The following is a 19,244-nucleotide window of genomic DNA, read 5'->3' as shown; positions in this document are numbered from 1 at the left end:
GTTTAGAGTTTTGTCATAGACAAACGAGTTAGAACCTTTCTGAATTCTTTGTAGATTTTTGTAAATAATTGCCTTTTCTTTCTCACCTCCAGGCTCAAGATAACTGCTTGTTAATCACCTAGAGTGGAATCTGTGTGGACAATCACTTAAATGAGAAAGAACAGTTACCCTGCAGTAACTGTGGTTCTTTTTCGAGTGTTTGTTCACGTTGATTCCAATCAGGTGTGCGCATGCCACGTGCATGGTTGCTGGAAATTTTTCCCCCAGCAGCTCCCATCGGATCGGCTGTGGAGCCCCCTGGAGTGGCGCCTTCATGGTGCTCAATATATGACCTGCTGACCCGGCGTCTCCTCAGTTCCTTCTTACCACCTGCGAGTGGCTTGCTTACAAGTTCTATTTGCTTCCCCTAGCTTTCTAGTGTAGGTTATGTTAGTAGTTTATAGTTGTTCTGGTTTTTATTAGTTAGTAGTAGTTCTGTTAGGAGTGGAGGGTTTCCCTTCCACCCCGACCTTTCCCCCTGGGGACCTCGGGGTATGCCTCGATCCCCGGGGTTCAAGCCCTGCAAGTCCTGCAATAAGCCATGCCAATGGGCGATCCCCACAACGCTTGTTTAAAGTGTCTGGGGAAGCTCACTAAGCCGATAGGTGCAGGATTTGCAAGAGTTTTGGGCCCAGGACCAGAAAGGAGCAGGATTTCAGGTTGAAACAGCTCCCTCTGGAGGCGGCTCTTAAACCACAGCCAACCTCAGTGCAGCAGGACCCGACACCGAGCAGAGACTCACAGCACCGCCGTCCCCCGGGCCTAAGACTGTGAGAACTGCCTGGGACCTGTCCCACTCTCTGGCACCGCAGAAGAAGCACGCCAAGCAGGGTAGAGGCGGATCTCCTGTCAGACCCTCCCCTGCAGTCTCGACCAATGGGGCGCGTTCCAGAGAGGAACACCTGGCCCCAAGACCCGTGAAGTTGGCTCTGGGGAACTTCAGACATGCAAGGTGTACAATTGTGCCCGGGACTGTTGGACTCCCCAATCCATATGGTAGAGGAGGTGGGACTACCGTGAACTCTGGACACCTTCTAGGCCGCGCGGGACCTCATTGCCATGATGGCACCGTGGTCTCCGAGTCTCCGCAACAAGCCCCCTGCAGTGCCGAGGGTGCTAGCCATGGCAAGCCAACAATGGTGCGCCCGCCTGCATCTCCAGGCCACTGAACCCCGGCACCAGTCAAACTCGCAGCACTGGTCCATGATTGTGGAGGTCCTGTTCCCAGCGCTGATCATCATCGTGTCATCGATCCCCTCGATACAGATCGAGGTCTCGGCACCGGTCCCCTCCCTCGCAGCACCGCTCACCTGGCCAATGCCAATTGGCACCGCCATGGCCCTCTAGATCCCGGTCCCTGTCCTCAGAATGCGGGGTCTAGGTACTCACACTGGAGCCAGCACCAGTCAACGCATTGATGGCCCAACACGGGTACAATGCCATGGTCACCTCAATTGCAAGGACCGGCACAATGGTCTTTTTGGACTCCCTGGGCATATCACCAATCCCAGGGTACCTTGTCCAAGGGCTCCTGGTCGTTGGCATCCAAGCCCAAGCTGCCAACGGCCTTGGCCAGCCGCCCCACACCCAGAAGTGCTGAAGGGATTCCGGTTACAGCACCTTCACCGGCATAGACCCCTGCCCCTACAGTGAAACAGGGGATCATTGATCCGGAACAGCAGGTCAAGCAGGAGGTCCCCATGGACCAACAGGCCCAGGATGACCCCGTTCCCCTGCCTGCATCCTCATCCTCTTCCCCAGACGAGGCAGTAGCGGAAACTTCGGTCTTAGGATGACCACCCATAGATAGTCGCGCCCACCAGGCCTACTCTGCAGGGTGGTGCGCAACATGGGCTTGCAAGCCGAGGAGGTGGTGGAACATGAGGACCCAATGCTGGACATTTTGGCCCAGAAGGTCTATCCCGAGTGGCGCTGCCACTCATTAGGATCATTCAAAACACCACCAAAATTGTGTGCCAGACCCAGGCCTCCATCCCCCCAATGGCCAAGGGAGTAGAACGCAAATACTTCATTCCCAAGGGTTACGAGTATCTATACTCCCACCCGCAGCCCTGCTCCTTGGTAGTGTCTGCGGTTAATGAACGTGAAAGGCAAGGGCAGCAGGGACCCACGCCTAAGTCCAAGGACTCTAAAAAATTGACCTTTTTGTTAGAAAGGTCTACTCCATGAGGGGGCCTACAGCTCAGGATTGCTAATCAGCTGGCAGTCCTGAACAGATATAATTTTAACTCATGGAACTTCATGCTCAAATTTAAGGAGCTAATACCATCAGAGTCCAGGGATGAGTTTGGGGCCATTGTGGAGGAGGGCAAGACAGTGGAACGGACCTCTTTACAGGCCTCACTGGACACTGCTGATTCGGCGGTGCGTGCCTTGTCCTCTGACATAGCCATGAGGAGGACCTCATGGCTTCAATTTTTGGGCCTACGCCCCGAGGTCCAACAGACCCTGCAGGACCTGCCCTTTGATGGGACAGGATTATTCACGAAGCAAAGAGACTCCAGGCTACATGGCATAAAGGATTCGAGGGAAACGATGAAGTCGCTGGGGATGCATACCCCAGCTACTCAGTGAAAACACTTTAAACCTCAACCTCAGCTTAGGCTACCTTTTCTAGAAGACGAGGTAGGAACGGTAGGCATAAGCCGTCCCAGCCCTCGTCATCACAGGGCCAGGCAGGCACCTCCTTGGCCTCCAAGCAGGTGTTTTGAAGGTGCGCCAGGGGACGACGTGCCAAACCGTATACCGGAACCTCAATCCTACTTTCAGAATCATCTATCCCACTTCTACCGTGCATGGTCCCAAATAACATTGGATAGCTGGGTTCTCTGCATGGTAGAAGTGGGATATTCTCTCCAATTCTGCTCTTCCCCTCCCTCCCATTCCGCTTCCCCATCCCTCTTCGGGGACCCTTCTCACAAGCAGCTCCTTATCCAGGAGGTGCAATCACTCCTCGCCATAGGAGCAGTGGAGGAGGTTCCTCAGGAGCTAAGGGGCAAGGGGTTCTACTCCCGCTATTTTCTAATACCCAAGGCAAAGGGGGGTCTCAGACCCATTCTAGACCTGCACAGCCTCAACAGGTTCATGGTGAAGTTGAAGTTCCACATGGTCTCCCTGAGCATGATTATTCCTTCCCTGGATCCGGAAGACGGGTATGCCGCCCTCGACATGAAAGACGCGTACTTTCACATAGCTATTCAGCCCACGCACAGATGATTTCTGCAGTTTGTAGCCAGCCACAAACACCATCAGTTCATAGTCCTCCCCTTTGGTCCATCGACAGCCCCCCGAGTGTTCACCAAGTGTATGTCGTTCGTAGCAGCCTTCCTCCGCAGGACGCGGGTGCAGGTATATCTTTACCTCGACAACTGGCTACTCAGGGGACATACCAGTGAGCAGGTGGAGTCTCAAGTCCGACTAGTTCGAGCGACTTTCAAGAGGCTGGGTCTCCTGCTCAACATGAACAGGTCAACTTTGTCACCAACTCAAAGAACAGAATTCATCGGTGTGGTGCTGGACTCGGTGCACGCAAGGGCGCTCCTGCCAGAGACCCAGTTTCAGACCATGAAAGACATTATCCAAAACCTCAGGAGGTAGCTGACCACTACCACGAGGGGATGCCTGAGTCTCCTTGGTCACATGGCAGCCTGCACTTATGTGGTATGGCATGCCAGACTGAGGCTCAGACCACTTCAAACATGGCTCGTGTCTGTATACCACACGGGGCGCAACAGCCTGGAATCAGTGGTCACGGTGCCAGAACAAGTAGTTGAGTCCCTCCAATGATGGCTCAACCCTCGCACAGTCTGCAAGGGAATCCCCTTCAACAGCCCCCAGCCCTCCTTGTCCCTAATAATGGACGTGTCAGCTCTGGGTTGGGGGGCACATCTGGGAGAGCTCCAGACACAGGATTATGGTCGCAGGATGAGCTCTCCCTGCATATCAATATCAGAGAGCTCAGAGCAGTACGGCTAGCATGCCAAACCTTCCTATCCTGGCACCAAGGCCAGAGTGTGCGGGTAATAACAGACAACACCACGGCCATGTTTTACATCAACAAGCATGGTGGAGCCTGCTCTTCCACCCTATGTCAGGAGGCCCTTCAGCTATGGGAGTTCTGCATAGCCCACTCCATTCACCTGGATGTGTTCTATCTCCCAGGTGTGCAGAACGAACTAGTGAACCATCTCAGCAGATCGTTTCACAATCACAAGTGGGCCATCCATCTGGATGTCATATATTCCATCTTCCAAAAGTGGGGTTTCCCCAGGTCAATCTGTTTGCCATCAGGAGCAACGGGAGGTGCCCAATGTTCTGCTCCTTTCAGAAACACAGCCCAGGTTCGATCTCGGATGTGTTCCTGCTCCCTTGGGGAGACCATCTCATGTATGCCTTTCCACCATTCCCACTCGTGCACAGAGTACTGCTGAAAATCCGCAGAGACAGAGCTGTAGTAATTCTGCTGGCCCTGCCAGCATTGGTACACCACACTTCTGGAGCTGTCAGTGGACACTCCCATCGTGTTACCACTCTACTCCGATCTGATCACGCAGGATCATGGTTGCCTTCACCACCCGGACCTCCAATCCCTCCATATCAAGACTTGGAAGCTTTATGGCTAAACCCAATGGAGCTCCTGTGCTCAGAACAGTAAGAATGGTCCTGGTCGGCAGCAGAAAACCATCTGCCAGGGCCACATATCTGACCAAGTGGAAAAGGTACACTTGCTGGTGTGCTTAACGTCACACTCCTCCACTCCAGGCGTCTATACCACTCATCCCGGAGTACCTTCTGCACCTCAACCAACAAGGCCTGGCAGCGTCATCCATCAGGGTACACCTTGCTGCTATCTCGACCTTTCATCCGGGGCATGTCTGGACGCTCCATATTCACTAACCTTATGATAGGACGTTTCCTTAAGGGCCTGGAACGGCTATATCCTCGGGTTAGACAGCCTCTTCCGGCATGGTACCTTAACCTGGTCCTGTCCAGATTAATGGGACCCCCATTCGAACCACTGACGACTTGCTCCCTTCTCTATCTGTCATGGAAGGTAGCCTTCCTGGTCGCCATCACATCAGCCAGGAGGGTGTCAGAGTTAAAGGCCCTTACCTTCGACCCACCCTACCCAGTCTTCCACAAGGACAAGGTGCAACTCAGACCTCACCCGGCCTTTCTCCCTATGGTAGTTTAACAATTCCATATTAGCCAAGACATTTGTCTACCTGTCCTTTATCCCAAGCCACACAACAATACCCAAGAGCAAAGGCTGCACTCATTGGATATTCGGCAGGTGTTAGCATTCTACATTGAGTGCACAAAGCCGTTCAAGAGGTCGAACCAGCTGTTTGTGGCAGTGGCAGACGGCATGAAAGGACTCCCAGTCTCATCTCAAAGATTATCTTCATGGATCATGGCCTGTATCCGCACATGGGCCAAGGTCCAAGACCCGCCTCTTAAGGCTCATTCCACAAGGGCACAGGCCTCGTCAGCTGCGTTTCTGGCCCAGGTCCCGATATAGGAAATCTCCAGGGCAGCTACTTGGTCCTCGGTGCATACATTCACCTCTCACAGTGCCATCACACAGCATGCTAGAGATGATGCAGCTTTCAGCACAGTGGTGTTCTAATCAGCGATTCCTTAACTCCGACTCCACCTCTGGGGTAGAGCTTGGGAGTCACCTGATTGGAATTGACGTGAACAAACACTTGAAGAAGAAAAAACGGTTACTCACATTCTTGTAACTGTTGTTCTTTGAGATGTGTTGTTCAGGTCCATTCCAATACCCACCCTTCCATCCCTCTGTGGAGTAGTCGGCAAGAAGGAACTGAGGAGGGGCCAGGTTAGCAGGGTCAAAATATTGAGTGTGATGAAGGCGCCACTCCAGGGGGCTCCACAGCCAACATGACGGGAGCTGCTGGGGGGAAAATTTCCAGCACAACCTGTGAAGCAGATTCCTGAGAGTCCTCAAGAGGCGCTTCCCGCTAGTCCGGGCTCCTATCCTACAATGGGACCTTAACTTGGTTCTTTCTAGGCTCACCCTGTGAGCCTATGGGCTCCTGCTCCCTTTCCCACCTGTCATGGAATGTCGCTTTCCTTGTGGTGATAACATCGGCGAGACGAGTGTCGGAGATTAAAGCTCTGACATTAGAGCCGCCATATATGGTGTTCTACAAGGACAAAATCCAACTGCGACCCCATCCGGCCTTTCTGCCGAAAGTGGTGTCTTCCTTCCTAAGTTAAATATTTTCCTCCTACTAATTATTGCTTGTTCATAAAATAAACATCAACTTCTTTACAGGTAAGTAATCCACAGATCCATACATTTGGCTACAAGACGATGGAACATCAGATTAATAGCTTCATTAAGCCATATTACCTCAAGGTATAACTATTATCACACTTGGCTAAGAGGATAACATGCATGTAACACACCATTGCTGAATGCTTCCCTTTGCGAGCATTATCAGAAGTGCCTTACGTTTAAGAGATCCTTTTTATTGCTGCATTTTTATAACTCAGTGGGATTTTTTTTTGCCTTGTTCTGTAAGTACTCCTAAAACTAAATTGTGAGATTGATGGCTACTAGCATGTGGTGGTAGTGGTAGAATGGTGGGCAGGCCCTGTTCAAGTGGGAGAGGCCAAAGGCATTCTGTCTACCGAAAAAGATGTATCCTTGGGCACCTGGGGATTGCATGGATGAGCAGCAACTGCTATTCCCTTTAAAAGATGCAGCGTGCACTCCCCCCTTTCCAAATTCCTGACCACAAATGCAGAAGAGCTAATGGGCTCTACCCATGTTCTGCTCCATTGGAGGTCACTATCATTGCTATGACCCCCTACCTTGTGCTCAGAAAACAAAGGTACAGGATTTTGGCTGCCCCTTCAAGTCCCACATCCCTGCACAATAACGCGAGAGAAACCAAATTATAATTCCTGAGTATTTTATTGATTTGTGATTTTATGTTTATATATTTTCATGACATGAAAAATGCATAACATAAAGCAAAATATATGGAGAGAACAATTTAGACCAATATAAAAGGAAGGTAAAATAACTGATAAATAAGTAGATTTTTGTTTTTCATTTATATGGTAGTAGTGCTCTCTGTGCCATGTAGACCTATGATGAGATAATGTGCCTACCCATGAAGATATAACAAGCAGGCTTAGTTGTAAAATCTTCTGACTAAAAGAAAAGCAAATTCTAAGGTAGGGCATATAGACAAGATGCTGGAGGAAAAAAGTCAAATTAAATTGTGTTTATTCTAGGACAGGTTTTAACGGGGGACAGATAAAATGCTTGGTTACTCAAGAATCTTCAAAACAATCCAACAGATTTAACAGCTGATTCATTTGGGCACTGTCTTTCCAGTATTGTTGGAGCCATAGCTCAGTGGTTGAGTATTGTAATAACATTCTTTTAGAAACTGGAAAAAGAACCTGCTTTCCAAATATGTTGGTACTGTTGTGTGGCAGAATTGGGGAATTATAATTCAGTTAAGATGTATAATTACAGGCATAATCTGGGTTTTTAAATGCAAGTATTAAGGCTGGTTATTGTAACAAAAAGATGGTCAAGGATATGTCTAAGATTGTTCTGGTTTTAATATTTTAAACATGGAGAATGAGGAGTTTAACTTAAATTTAGAAATAAGGGCTAGATGATAACATCAGAATAAATGTAATCTACAGTACTGATAACATGATGTAGCTAGAGGGTACAGAAGTTTGGAAAAACAGATCTTCAAGAATAAGAATTGTCTTAATTAATCCTAAAATGTGTTTGCAAAAGGAGGCAGGGAATAGAATAGTATAATACTTAAAATATAAATCATGTAAAAGAATTACAATGAGTTTAATGGACTCCTCCCTACCTCATCAAAAAAAATCTGATGGTATTATCACAGCATTATATATTTTATTCTCCATCTTTATGATTGATATAGACACCTTACTTGTGTTAATTTACCAAACTTAACTATTCACCATGTGTGTCTTATTTTTGTTCATTAGGTGTGAGCATTTTCGTTCCATATTAAATAACAATGATGATGATATTATAGAAATGAGTGAATTCTCTTATCAAGTTTACCGAGCCTTCCTGGAATATCTGTACACAGACAGCATCAGTCTCCCTCCTGAGGATGCAATAGGTAATTGGCATAAATTCAAATAATGTCAAGTTACTGTTAGGAGAGAACTTAAAGTTTGTTTTAACAGGTTCTAGAAAGATGGAGTTGATCATGTTCATTGTTATTTTACTGTCCTTTAAACCTTCTTTTATGCTCCATTGCATGTACATGGATGAGGTGATCCATGCAGCAGAGAATCGTGCAGGAGGCGGAGGATGGCAAAGATGCAGTGGAAGAAAGGGGCAGAGTGAACGGGAGGGGAGGATGAAATGAACAGCAAATGTAGACTGTATTCAAAAAGGACCATCATTTCTCATATTTAAAACAGTTTTAAAAAGACCCTGATACCTTCCTAATATTATCTTTCCATTTGATGTAGTTGCCACAGACATTATTTGACCCCAAATGGGAAGGGAGCTGGCCCAGATCATCACTGAAGAGAGGGGAGATGGTTCTCTAAATAATCGCTATTAAAATGTGATGCAAACTGCAAAAAAGATGGAGCACTTGTGTCTTAATAAGTGTGAACTCTTCAATTTGCATAAAGCCTTTTTGGAGGTTTTGTGTAAAAGTGGATCATGGAATCAGAGAGAAACAAACTGATAAATCTGAAATACAAGTTTATATGGCTTGCATAAAGACAACCAAATATCTGTGAATTTTCTACCTAATTCTCAACAGGACTGCTAGATTTGGCAACATTCTATAGAGAAAATAGATTGAAAAAGCTTTGCCAGCAAACTATCAAACAAAGCATTTGTGAGGAGAATGCAATTGCTCTTCTTTCAGCTGCAGTCAAATATGAAGCTGAGGTATGGAAAACTTTTATTTGTACTAGAAGTTCCTTAGTGTGATAACTGTTTTTCGGGACATGGAACTATTTATGTTAACTATTTTTTGCAATTAATGAACCATCACACATGAATATTGTAATCAACTTCTCTGGCTTCCCTAAGCATGGACATTTCCCCTTTCAGTCCCTACAAAATGAGGCTGCTAATGTCATCTTCCTTACCCTTTGACTCGATTGTGTCAGTCCCCTCTTTGAATTCTTTCACTGTCTCCTCATCTGCTCTGGCATGACATTTAAGCTTCTCATCACCACTTAGTATATAACTCTGCCAAAGCCACTTATCCACCTTTGAGTTTTGCATCACCTTCTGATCATGTTCGTCCAATGTACCTTCACTGACCATTTGTCAGCTTTTTGCACAATCCTCTCTCTACCACCTTCCACATGGTCCCCTTACACATGATATGACCTCCTTGGGCTATCTTGTAAGGCCCTTCTCTGTATGCATTTGTTCCTCTCTCAAAGATTGACTTCTGCTATGCTGCTTACAGTGACTCATGTTGACATGTAAACAAATTGCCTGTTGTTTCTTTTCCCCTATCCTGTGTCTTCTCATCTGTCTATTCTTGGATTGTGAGCAGGGAACGTCATTCTAGAATGTCTGGAAAGCACCAATAGTGTAATGGGCACTACTTAAAAAAAATGTTTTATTTGCAAATATGCTAACATTTTATTTTGTGAAAGAAGTTTGCCTTTTCTTAATTTTTCAGTACTATTCGGTCTGCAAAATATCTGTAGTTTGGTATTTACAAGATACTTGAATATTAATTTTAGACTTAATATATCATTTCAACCTGACCAGCTAGTTAAGGAAGGTCCCTTCATGAATACATCAAACTCCCACAAATACTAACACAAGTTAAATATGTGCATTGAGACTAAATTTGTTACTGGCCAAAACATTGCCAATCCATTGATTCCAGTATAATAGCAGGTTTCTATGCATCCGAAGAAGTGGGTTGTAGCCCACGAAAGCTTATGCTCTAATAAATTTGTTAGTCTCTAAGGTGCCACAAGTACTCCTGTTCTTTTTGAGTATAATAGCAGTCTGCTTAATCCAGTGGTGAATTTGCCCCATCTGGTTGATAGGGAGCCACGTATGTGAGTAAATAGGTGTGCTGACTGAACACCACAAATATTCAGTAGTGCCAATATCTTGGTTTATTAATTACTTGCAAAATCAGTTAAATCTGTCAGCTTGGCAGGTTTTTATAATTTACAGCTTCATCCTTATTAAGAAATCAAGTCACACTGGGAGACCCAAAGGATGGCGCTGAACTGAGATCTTTTAAAATGTTTATTATTTCTTTTATTTAGTTTTGCCTTTCTAAAGAAGCCTGTAGGGAGGGATTTAAATGAGAAGAATGTACATGTCTGGTGAAGCTGGATTGGTAGGCTGTCCATGCATAGAGGGCAGTGAGGGAGAAGGGGCAAAAATGGAAGTAGAAGAAGGGAGTGTTGAAACTGTCATCATTGATGATATGACAGGATAAAAAATGAGCTATAAATTGGGATGCATTTGTGCAGAGCTTGAAGATGAGGAGACAAGAAGTGTACATTTAATATTGAGGGGTTGGAAGATGTGGGGTGGGGGAAGTGACATCGTTGAATTGACAAAAAATAATTTTGTTTGGAGGCAGAGCAATGTGGGGAGATAATGGCATCTCCACCAACCTCACTAAGTAATCAAAGCAGAAAATGACCAGGGCATTAATAATTGTAACATTAGGACCAGAAAGGAAGGGTCGGATTTTTAGTGTTGTGGACACTGAAGTGAAAGATACTGTGGTGTGGGGAAGCGCAGCAACTATTACTCTTAATAGGATAGGTTTTCATTTGAAGTTTGTTATAGAAACTTAAAAATAGACTGCCTCACCTTAAAAATATTCTACACCTTTAATTCTACTTGTCAACATCAGAAAAGGCTTTGATCAACCTGTTTCACTTGGAACTATTACAAGTGAAATTATGTGTCATGCAACATGTAAAACTAGCCTGGACAAAGCGCCCGTGAATATATTGTAGGAAACAGGTGGTGATGGGAATGGACTGGATGACCTCATGCATGTTTTCCAGCTCTACCTTCTATGATTCAGTTTTAATTAGCAACTGTAATATTCTTTCAGAAATTTCGTATTGTCCTTTAGCACAGCCATTGATTATAAACTGAAGGAGGTAAGCACTGTTAAAACTGCAGAAATAGTGAAAGTATAGGATAGTGTGTCAGCACCTTAGCTGCAAACACTTTGTAAGGCTACAAGGTGCAGAAATGTAAAACATGAAATTTCTCTCTAGAAATCATCAGTTCATAAAATAAATTGATTCCATTGACTTTACCAAAGATAAATGCATCCAGAAATAATAGTCACAAATAGGACACCTTTGAAAATTGTGGAAATGCTTGCTGAGATATTGTTTGTTTTCAGGAGTAGTTCTATGCAATTGCTATTTTTATAGCACATTTCTAATGTACTGTGGGCTGGATTGAAGATTAATTAGCTGTTATTTATACTAGAAATTAAAAGTTACGATTTCCTAACCACCAAAATTATTAAATGTCGTTCCCTGACTGGCCAGTGAAGAGATTTTTTTCAGTATAGCAGGGAAGCAACCTCCCTTAATTTTCTTTTAGACAAAGATTGTAGTACTCCTAGGATTCCTGGAATATAATCTGGAAAGAAATCTAAACTGTCATTACATTTCCCGTGCACACTCTTACCCCCTACCCTTGCCACTTTCTTCTGTATTTTTGGCATTTCCTGTTCTTCCTCTTTTTTGTTGTTGTGTCCCCCACCACACACACACTTTTTTGTGGTTCCATGCCTTTTCCCTCTGGGCATTTTTTCCCCACTTTATTCCCTTTTTCTTTTTAAACCCACTTTTATAACTGTTGGTCTCCTTTTTTGGCTTTAATTGCATCTCTGCAGAGGCAGCAGACTAGAAGCATTTAACCCATGGAAGGGACTACAAAGGGAAATGAACTAGCGTCTTTGGAACTTCCCCTCTTCCCTCCTGCCCAGTGTGCAATACTTGTGTACTTCACACAGAGGGAAACTGACTAGGATTAGTACATTTCTTTTTGCAACAAGCTTCAAAGAGGTTGCAGATTGTGAATCATGATGTCAAAATATTGCCTTGTGGCTAACTCTGTCTGTAATGTGCTTGCTGCAAAGGAGAGACTAATTCCTTTTCCTTCTGCAGAAGTTGTTTACACAGGAACAAGCTGCAAAAGGGATAGGTCTCAGTGCATAGAGAGGGAATGCTGTCACTGCAAGAAGGTTGAATGGGCAAGGCTCACTGAGTGCAGTTACTGTTGCATGGTCTACAGAACATATGACAGTCATCCACACTGGGTGTTCCTATGCTGAGAATTTTCAGAAAACCTCACTATTGATCTAACACTTGTACCAGTAAGTCTAGGACAAGACAGTTATTTTTACCATCATGTCTAATCCAGCTGCTGTTTTTTCTCTGCACGTTACGAGACACACATTCAGAGGTCAACGTGTATATCTATATCCTTGTGAGGCTAACGTGTCCTTTCATGATGTTAAATATTCAGGGTAGAGGAGGCAGTTAATTTGAGGTCCCACAATGGCTAGAAAATAAATTGTATTTTTGACAAATTTTGCAGAAGGCCGCTGTTGAAGTTAATGTGGGTAAAGGAGGGAAGGAATCATTAGCCTTTTTCCAGGCATACACTAGGAAAATTGAAGGCTTTATTGTTATATGATGCATTTATTTCTTTTTGAGTGTACAAATAACAATTTTTAGAGTTATTGCATATGGTTGCACCTTTTGCATTTTTATATTGTGTCTACCTTCAAGGTGAAATACAGAGCTGACCAAATTATGTTAGCTGTCTCCTGTTCATGTTTGTGACGTGATCCTGATTTCTGGTCATGCATAAGGATTCATTATAAAGTTCATATGAACAAATTTCATCCTGTTGTTTTTGAGGTGGTCACTTAGATTACAAAACCCACTGCAGACTAGTCAGTCACAGGGTATGCTAGCTGGTTGGATGATTGAAACTTTTTAAACAGGAGAATAATGAATGACACATTTTCAGTATCCATCTTTCTACGAAAATTCATAAACTTTCCAAATTCATAAACATTTTTGCAGTCTTCCACATATTCTAAAAGCAACCCCATGAACAACAGTGGAGTGAAGAGAAACAGTTATTTACTTTAATTGTGATTTTTTGAGATGTGATGCAGATGTGTATTCCACTTAGGTATGTGCGCACCCAGCGCACCAGAGCTGGAGAATTTTGCCTAGCAGTAGTCATAGGAGGACAGCGCTAGCGCCTTATGGCTAGAGCCCCTTCCCTTGCTATATGAGGCAGCGCCATCCGACCCTCCTCAGTTCTTTCACATTGAATAGCCAGAGAGTAGACTCTGATGCAGAGGAGACAGAGGGTGGGTTGTGGAATAAACATCTGCATCAAATCTTGAAGAACCACAGTTACTGTATGTAACTGTTTCTTCTTCAAATAGATGCAACCATGTATTGCCTTTAGGTGACTCACAAGCAGTACTCCCACGGCATTGGGCTCGGAGTCTAGCTAAACAAGGACCAAAGGACTGCCTTCCCAAAGTTTGCATCTGCTCTGGATGCCACGATAATGGCGTCATGGTTTGTAAATATATGTATCGACAACCATGCATTAGTCCTGCAAATATCCAACAGCAAGATGTCACTTAATAACGCTATTGACATAGCTTGTGCTCTTGTAGAATATTCTCGCTCCTGTAGCGGGTGTATAGCCAAAGCCATTCATATTCAGTCTTGATGCAGGAAGTTATCCACTTAGAAATCCTCTGTGAGGAGACTGCCTGTCCCTTCATACAGTCTGCATACAACATAAACAGATGAGGTGACACCGGAAAAGGTTTAGTCCTGTCCAGATAGAAGGCCAGAAATGTCTGATGTCCAGTGTGTGAAGATGCTGTTCCTCCTCTGGCAATGAATGCAGTTTAGGAAAAAATACAAGTAAATATACCACCTGGTTTCAATTAAAGACACATGAATGGATGAATGAAAGACTGAGAGTGCCGATAGATGCTAAGCAAAATGCTGAGCTAAGCAAAAGGCCCAACCACTGAAGATGCAGCAAATACTCCAAGATGTCAAATACTCCAAGATACTAGCCAGCATCAGCTGAACTCTGCGGGCCATATTGAAAAACACTTCCTCTTTGCCGAATAGGCTATCCTAGTAGAGGGTTTTCTACTACTGAGTAGGACCCTGTCAAACAACCACCGAGCATTTCTCTTCCTTATTCAACCATAGAGCAGCCACGCCATGAGATGTAGAGAGCTGAGTGTGGGATGCAGAGTGTGACTGTGATTCTGCATGAGCAGGTCAGGATGGACAGGAAGGGATACGGGAGGCTGAATTGACAGTGTGAGGCGGTTGGAAAACCAGCACAGCTTTGGCCATGCCGAGGCAATGAAGATGAGTTTAGCCCCTTATACTTTCAGCTTGAAGATGACCTGTGGAATGGTTGGAGTTGGAGGAAAAGTTTATAGAAGAGCCGACTGCCAAATGAGGTGGAAGGCATTGGTCACGGAGCCTGGACTGAGGTCCCCTTGAGAGCAGAACAACCAGCATTTCCTGTTGACCCTTGTAGCAAACAGGTCGCTTGATGGGAAGCACCACGCTGCAAAGATGACTCGCAGAACACTGGGCTTCAAAGACCACTTGTTGAGGGAAAAATTCCTGCTGAGATGGTTTGCAAGATGATTCTGGACCCCAGGCAAGTGATTGGCTATCGGAGTTCTACTCCTGTCAATGCAGAACTGCCACAACCTGATCGCCTCTTGGCAAAGTACCCTGGAGTGTGTTACCCTTTGCCTGCTCACATACTACATTCCCGGCCCCAAGTATGCCAGTGCCAGAAGTGGTGTGGACCCCGAAGTCAGCAGCAGTACCAAAAGAGCTAATGGTGCCGAGGTGAAGGATGGTGAAAGTCACCCTGGTAACATCTGCAGTGCCAGCTGCAGTGGTGCTGAGAAGTTTCCTGGTGCCCAGGACTCTTGCACTGAGCACGGTACTGGTCCTGTTTCCACAGACTATGGAAGGGGAAATGCTGGCTGCAGTGCCAATAGACCCGAGGGTTCAGTGGCCCATCCAACCAACAGGGCTATAAACAATGCAGTCCTGGACCAAAGGAGAGGTCAAGATGGAAAGTCAGAGGAGGATGGTAGCCACTTGGTAAGATGCCAATATGAAAACAGTCAGTGCTGGCATCTCCCTCGTCAGTACCGAACTCAATAGATACCTCGGGGCCAGAACTGGAGTTGACGATACAGGTCTCTAATGCCCCTACTCAGTGCCGGGGAGCAGTTAGAGGCATCCACACCATCCCATGCGCCGGCACTAACTCCATGCCAGTCCACGCTCTTCCTGGGGGAGGCAGGAGAGTCCATGAGACCTGGAACAGTCTCAATTTGGTATTATGTGAACTTTTTCCTCAGCACACTCAACAGAGAATGGCTCCTCCCCCCCCACCCCACCCCCACCCCCCTGCTTCAGAGCACGAGGCAGTAGCACTCTTGGATCCCAAGGGCGATGACCTCTGATCTGACAAGGCCCTCAGTGCTGAAGCAGGCCACATGGCCTGTTTGCTTAAAACAACACATATTCAAAGTTCCCTATCCACCTGAGTGCGTTTCATGAACAATCTACAGACTGAACACTGCTCCTTGACATGGGCCTCACCCAAGCACAGCAAAGACTGTATGTGGGGATCATTATTAGGAATCACTCCCACACACAACAGGCAATGTGTAAACCTTGGTGAGGGCATCACAGGGGAATACTTAACTACATGCAACTAACTATAATCTAAGGTTATGACTAATTACATACAACTAGAAAAAACACTAAATTAGTGACAGAGTGTGAGGTTAAGACCACACACAGCTCCAACTCCAGCCTGGGTAGTAAGAAGGCTCTGAGGGGGGTTGGAATGGTGCCGCCACACATAACCAGGTGAGGGACTATGGCTGCAAGACGCAAGTGGTGCCCCTCTATTGCTCCTGCTAGGCAAAATTCTCCAGCTCCAGTGGCCTGGGCCCACTCACACCTAAGTGAAATACATCACTGCAGCTACTCTAAGAAGCCCAAGTTTACGCATGACATCATTTGGAAATATTTTCATATTTGTCTTTCTACTTTGAAATCTAAGGGTAGGAATGCCTTCCTTCCCTTCACCCACTCTTCCCTTTCCATCTGTCTTGTATCCTAGGTTGGGCACCCCTTCACTCTACCCCTTCTCCAACATACTTTTACTGTGCTACTCTTGCTTCAATCAACTTGCTGTTTTCAGTGGATGGGCAGCATCCTCTTTTGATAGTTAACTGAGGTTTTCAGGAAGCGTGAGCTTTGAGTTGAGCTTTAGGAAGAAGGATAGCCGGATGTCAGCTCCGTAACCAATCAAAACAGTAGCAGCTGCCTTGACAAGTTTCTGGCCTTGCTATTGTAATGTTTTGTTCTAGGTATTATTTCACATTTGTAAACATTCATGTGGATATTGTTGGGATGAAACAGACAGCCAAGATGTGAATGCTCACTTAAATTTGTAATATCTTATTGAATAACTCATAACCTTATTTTGTTCCTAGGACTTAGAAGAATTTTGCTTCAGGTTTTGTATAAACCACTTGACTGTGGTTACACAAACGACAGGCTTTGCAGAAATGGACCATGACCTCTTGAAGAATTTCATTAGCAAAGCAAGCAGAGTAGGAGCATTTAAAAACTGAAGAATGCTTGCTGCAAAGGAAGATACTTTCATCATGGGAACACTTCCCCTTTGAAAAACTTATCAGCACTCAGAATGCCTGAAAGAAAACAGGACAACATCCAGTAAAGTCAGTGTCACTGTTGATGGGCGGATTTAGTAAGCTTCCAGGTAGCCTAATGCACAAGCTTTGTGCAGACGGGTATGGTATAGATAAACAATAGATATAAACAATCTGCCAACAACTTAGGTTTAAAAAAAAAATCCTAATGGAATAATTAAGTTTTCCGTTAAAATCAAGTGGACTGGTCACTGTTTTCCATTTGTATTCCTTGTTTTCTTCCTTGAAATATTTTCAAAAACAGTTCTTTAACATCTTCATCTGAGTTTACTGGATAGCATGAAGCTGGCTGTTGCTAAAGCTTCATTATGACACCTTTAAGGTCAATCAAAGTGTGCTACAAGAAGGTTCCTTTCTGGTTAATTTCTCACACCCTCTAGAGAAGTGTTGAGATAGACGCTTGTTTTGCTAAAGATAGGATAAAGGAATATATCATACAAATCCCTCTTAAACGAGCCCCTAATGTAAAGAAAAAGCCACTGAATGGATACTTTGTAAATTAGGAGCAGCAAAGGCTCAAGAGAAGACTATGCTGAATTTATTTAAGTATGAAGGACTTATTTTAAAGGGCTAGTTTTGAGTTCTTGGCTCTTAAAGTCATTTTCTCAGACGAAAAAGAATTGGTTATTTTTCCCAGGGACTTTACCTCACCTTTCCAGTGGAACAGTAACTTCTAATTGGTTTTGTCACATAATGAGTTATTTCACTGTTAGTTTTGCTGCTCAGAAACACACCTCTTCACCTGCCATGAAAAAGAAACTCAACAAAAAGGAATTATCAGTTGACTTTTCTACTGGTATTTACAGATAAGACAGGTACTTGACATGAATTATGTGTGGGGGAGGAGGGATAGGGAAAGTTATAAATCAATTCAATGATGAAATCATGAAAATTAAACTCAAAGTCTTTTCAAGTGGTAACCAGGTGCCATTCAAACACTTGCTAAAGCAATAGGTGGAGGAGGTTTCAGTATGCTAATGCTTGCGTGGAAAGACTTTTGCACTGTGGTACAGGATGCTGAGATTATAAAATGTTTATCAGTTTTGGTTTCTGTTATGATACAGAAGATTAATTTGCGTGTAAATTACTTAATCTAATTTCTGTTAAAAGAGTAGGTGAACTGGCTTTAAAAACTGATGAGCCAGTGGTTAGGACATGACCCTAGCCTTGCTCTGTCATAGACATCCTGTGTGCCCTTGGGCACGTCTACACAGCAGCTGGGAGATGTAATTCCTAGTTCTGGTTCCATACAGCTGCTAGCTCTGCTCCAGTTAGCACCTAAAAAATTGCAGTGTGACCATCCTGGTGTTACCCCCAAAACAGACCCACGGTACCACCAGAATAGCTTATCTATTGCCCCCTCCTGGGTTTAGCAGAGGTTCCCTTCCAGGTAGCCTCCTAATTTATTACTCTGTTTCTGCAGGGTGAAAGGGGACCTGTCCTAGAGGAATTACTCAGGTTTACTAACAGTTCCTTTTTAGAAAAACTCCCCAAAATATCTTAGACCAGTTACCCTTGGGAGGACTTGGATACAGCCTTCCAATAGAATTGCTAGATACACAGGCAGTACTTTTCCAAAACAAAGTATCTTTTATTATAATAGCACACTGATGATCCCTGGCTACAATGTAATCTAAGCATAAAGCTCTAGAAATAAATCCCTTAACACAATTTCTTAATACAGGTTTAAAAATATCCCAACTGCAATGTCATACAATTAGAACAGTATTAAGTGTTGCACTCTGCATACGGTGCAGTCGCTGACAGCAATCTTAAATCTTCACCTTTATACATCTAAAACAATGTAACATTCATAACACACACCTTTATTAACCCAGACAAACATACACAGGCTCATGAATACTATTTCTGTTCTGTATTTGCAGTATACCTAGCACTCTTACTTGCTGTAGGCATCTTTCCCTCTGCTCTCTCAGGGTCCATTCTGTTCTATAGTGCTGCCAATATAGTTACAGGGATAGCTCAGTGGTTTGAGTATTGGCCTGCTAAACCCCAGGTTGAGAGGGCAACTTAGGGATCGGGGGCAAAATCAGTACTTGGTCCTGCCTAGTGAAGGCAGGGAGCTGGACTCGATGACCTTTCAGGGTTCCTTCCAGTTATAAGAGATAGGATATCTCCATTTATTATTATAATTCTTCCCCAATTTTTAGCTAATGGTGGCAAAGTGATGTTTTTAGTGCTGTGCTTAGGAAACAGAAGAGAGCTGCTCAAAAACCTCTAGTATCACTGGAATGAGCAGTGGCTTGGGCTAGTCAGCTGAGAATAAGCCTACCCAGGGGCATGGATATGTACTTGGCTAGC

General features: G+C 44.6%; 1 protein-coding gene across 5 annotated transcripts in view; it reads left to right on the top strand.

Moving 5' to 3' along the window:
* LOC128829392 (RCC1 and BTB domain-containing protein 2) overlaps positions 1–18,947 on the top strand; it is an 80,807-nt gene extending 61,860 nt beyond the window's left edge. For all 5 annotated transcript variants that reach the window (XM_054014794.1, XM_054014803.1, XM_054014773.1 and 2 more), the window contains 3 exons: positions 8,077–8,216; positions 8,877–9,007; positions 16,683–18,947. In XM_054014794.1, coding sequence (XP_053870769.1) covers positions 8,077–8,216; positions 8,877–9,007; positions 16,683–16,823 — 412 coding nt within the window. In that variant the 3' untranslated portion in view covers positions 16,824–18,947. The remainder of the gene's footprint in view (positions 1–8,076; positions 8,217–8,876; positions 9,008–16,682) is intronic.
* Positions 18,948–19,244: the final 297 nt, after the last annotated feature.

The sequence above is a fragment of the Malaclemys terrapin genome, chromosome 1, assembly GCF_027887155.1.
Source record: "Malaclemys terrapin pileata isolate rMalTer1 chromosome 1, rMalTer1.hap1, whole genome shotgun sequence".
In the NCBI taxonomy this organism is placed as follows: Eukaryota; Metazoa; Chordata; order Testudines; family Emydidae; genus Malaclemys; species Malaclemys terrapin.
The sequence above is the reverse complement of the archived record's forward strand: the minus strand, read 5'-3'. Positions and strand labels throughout refer to the sequence as shown.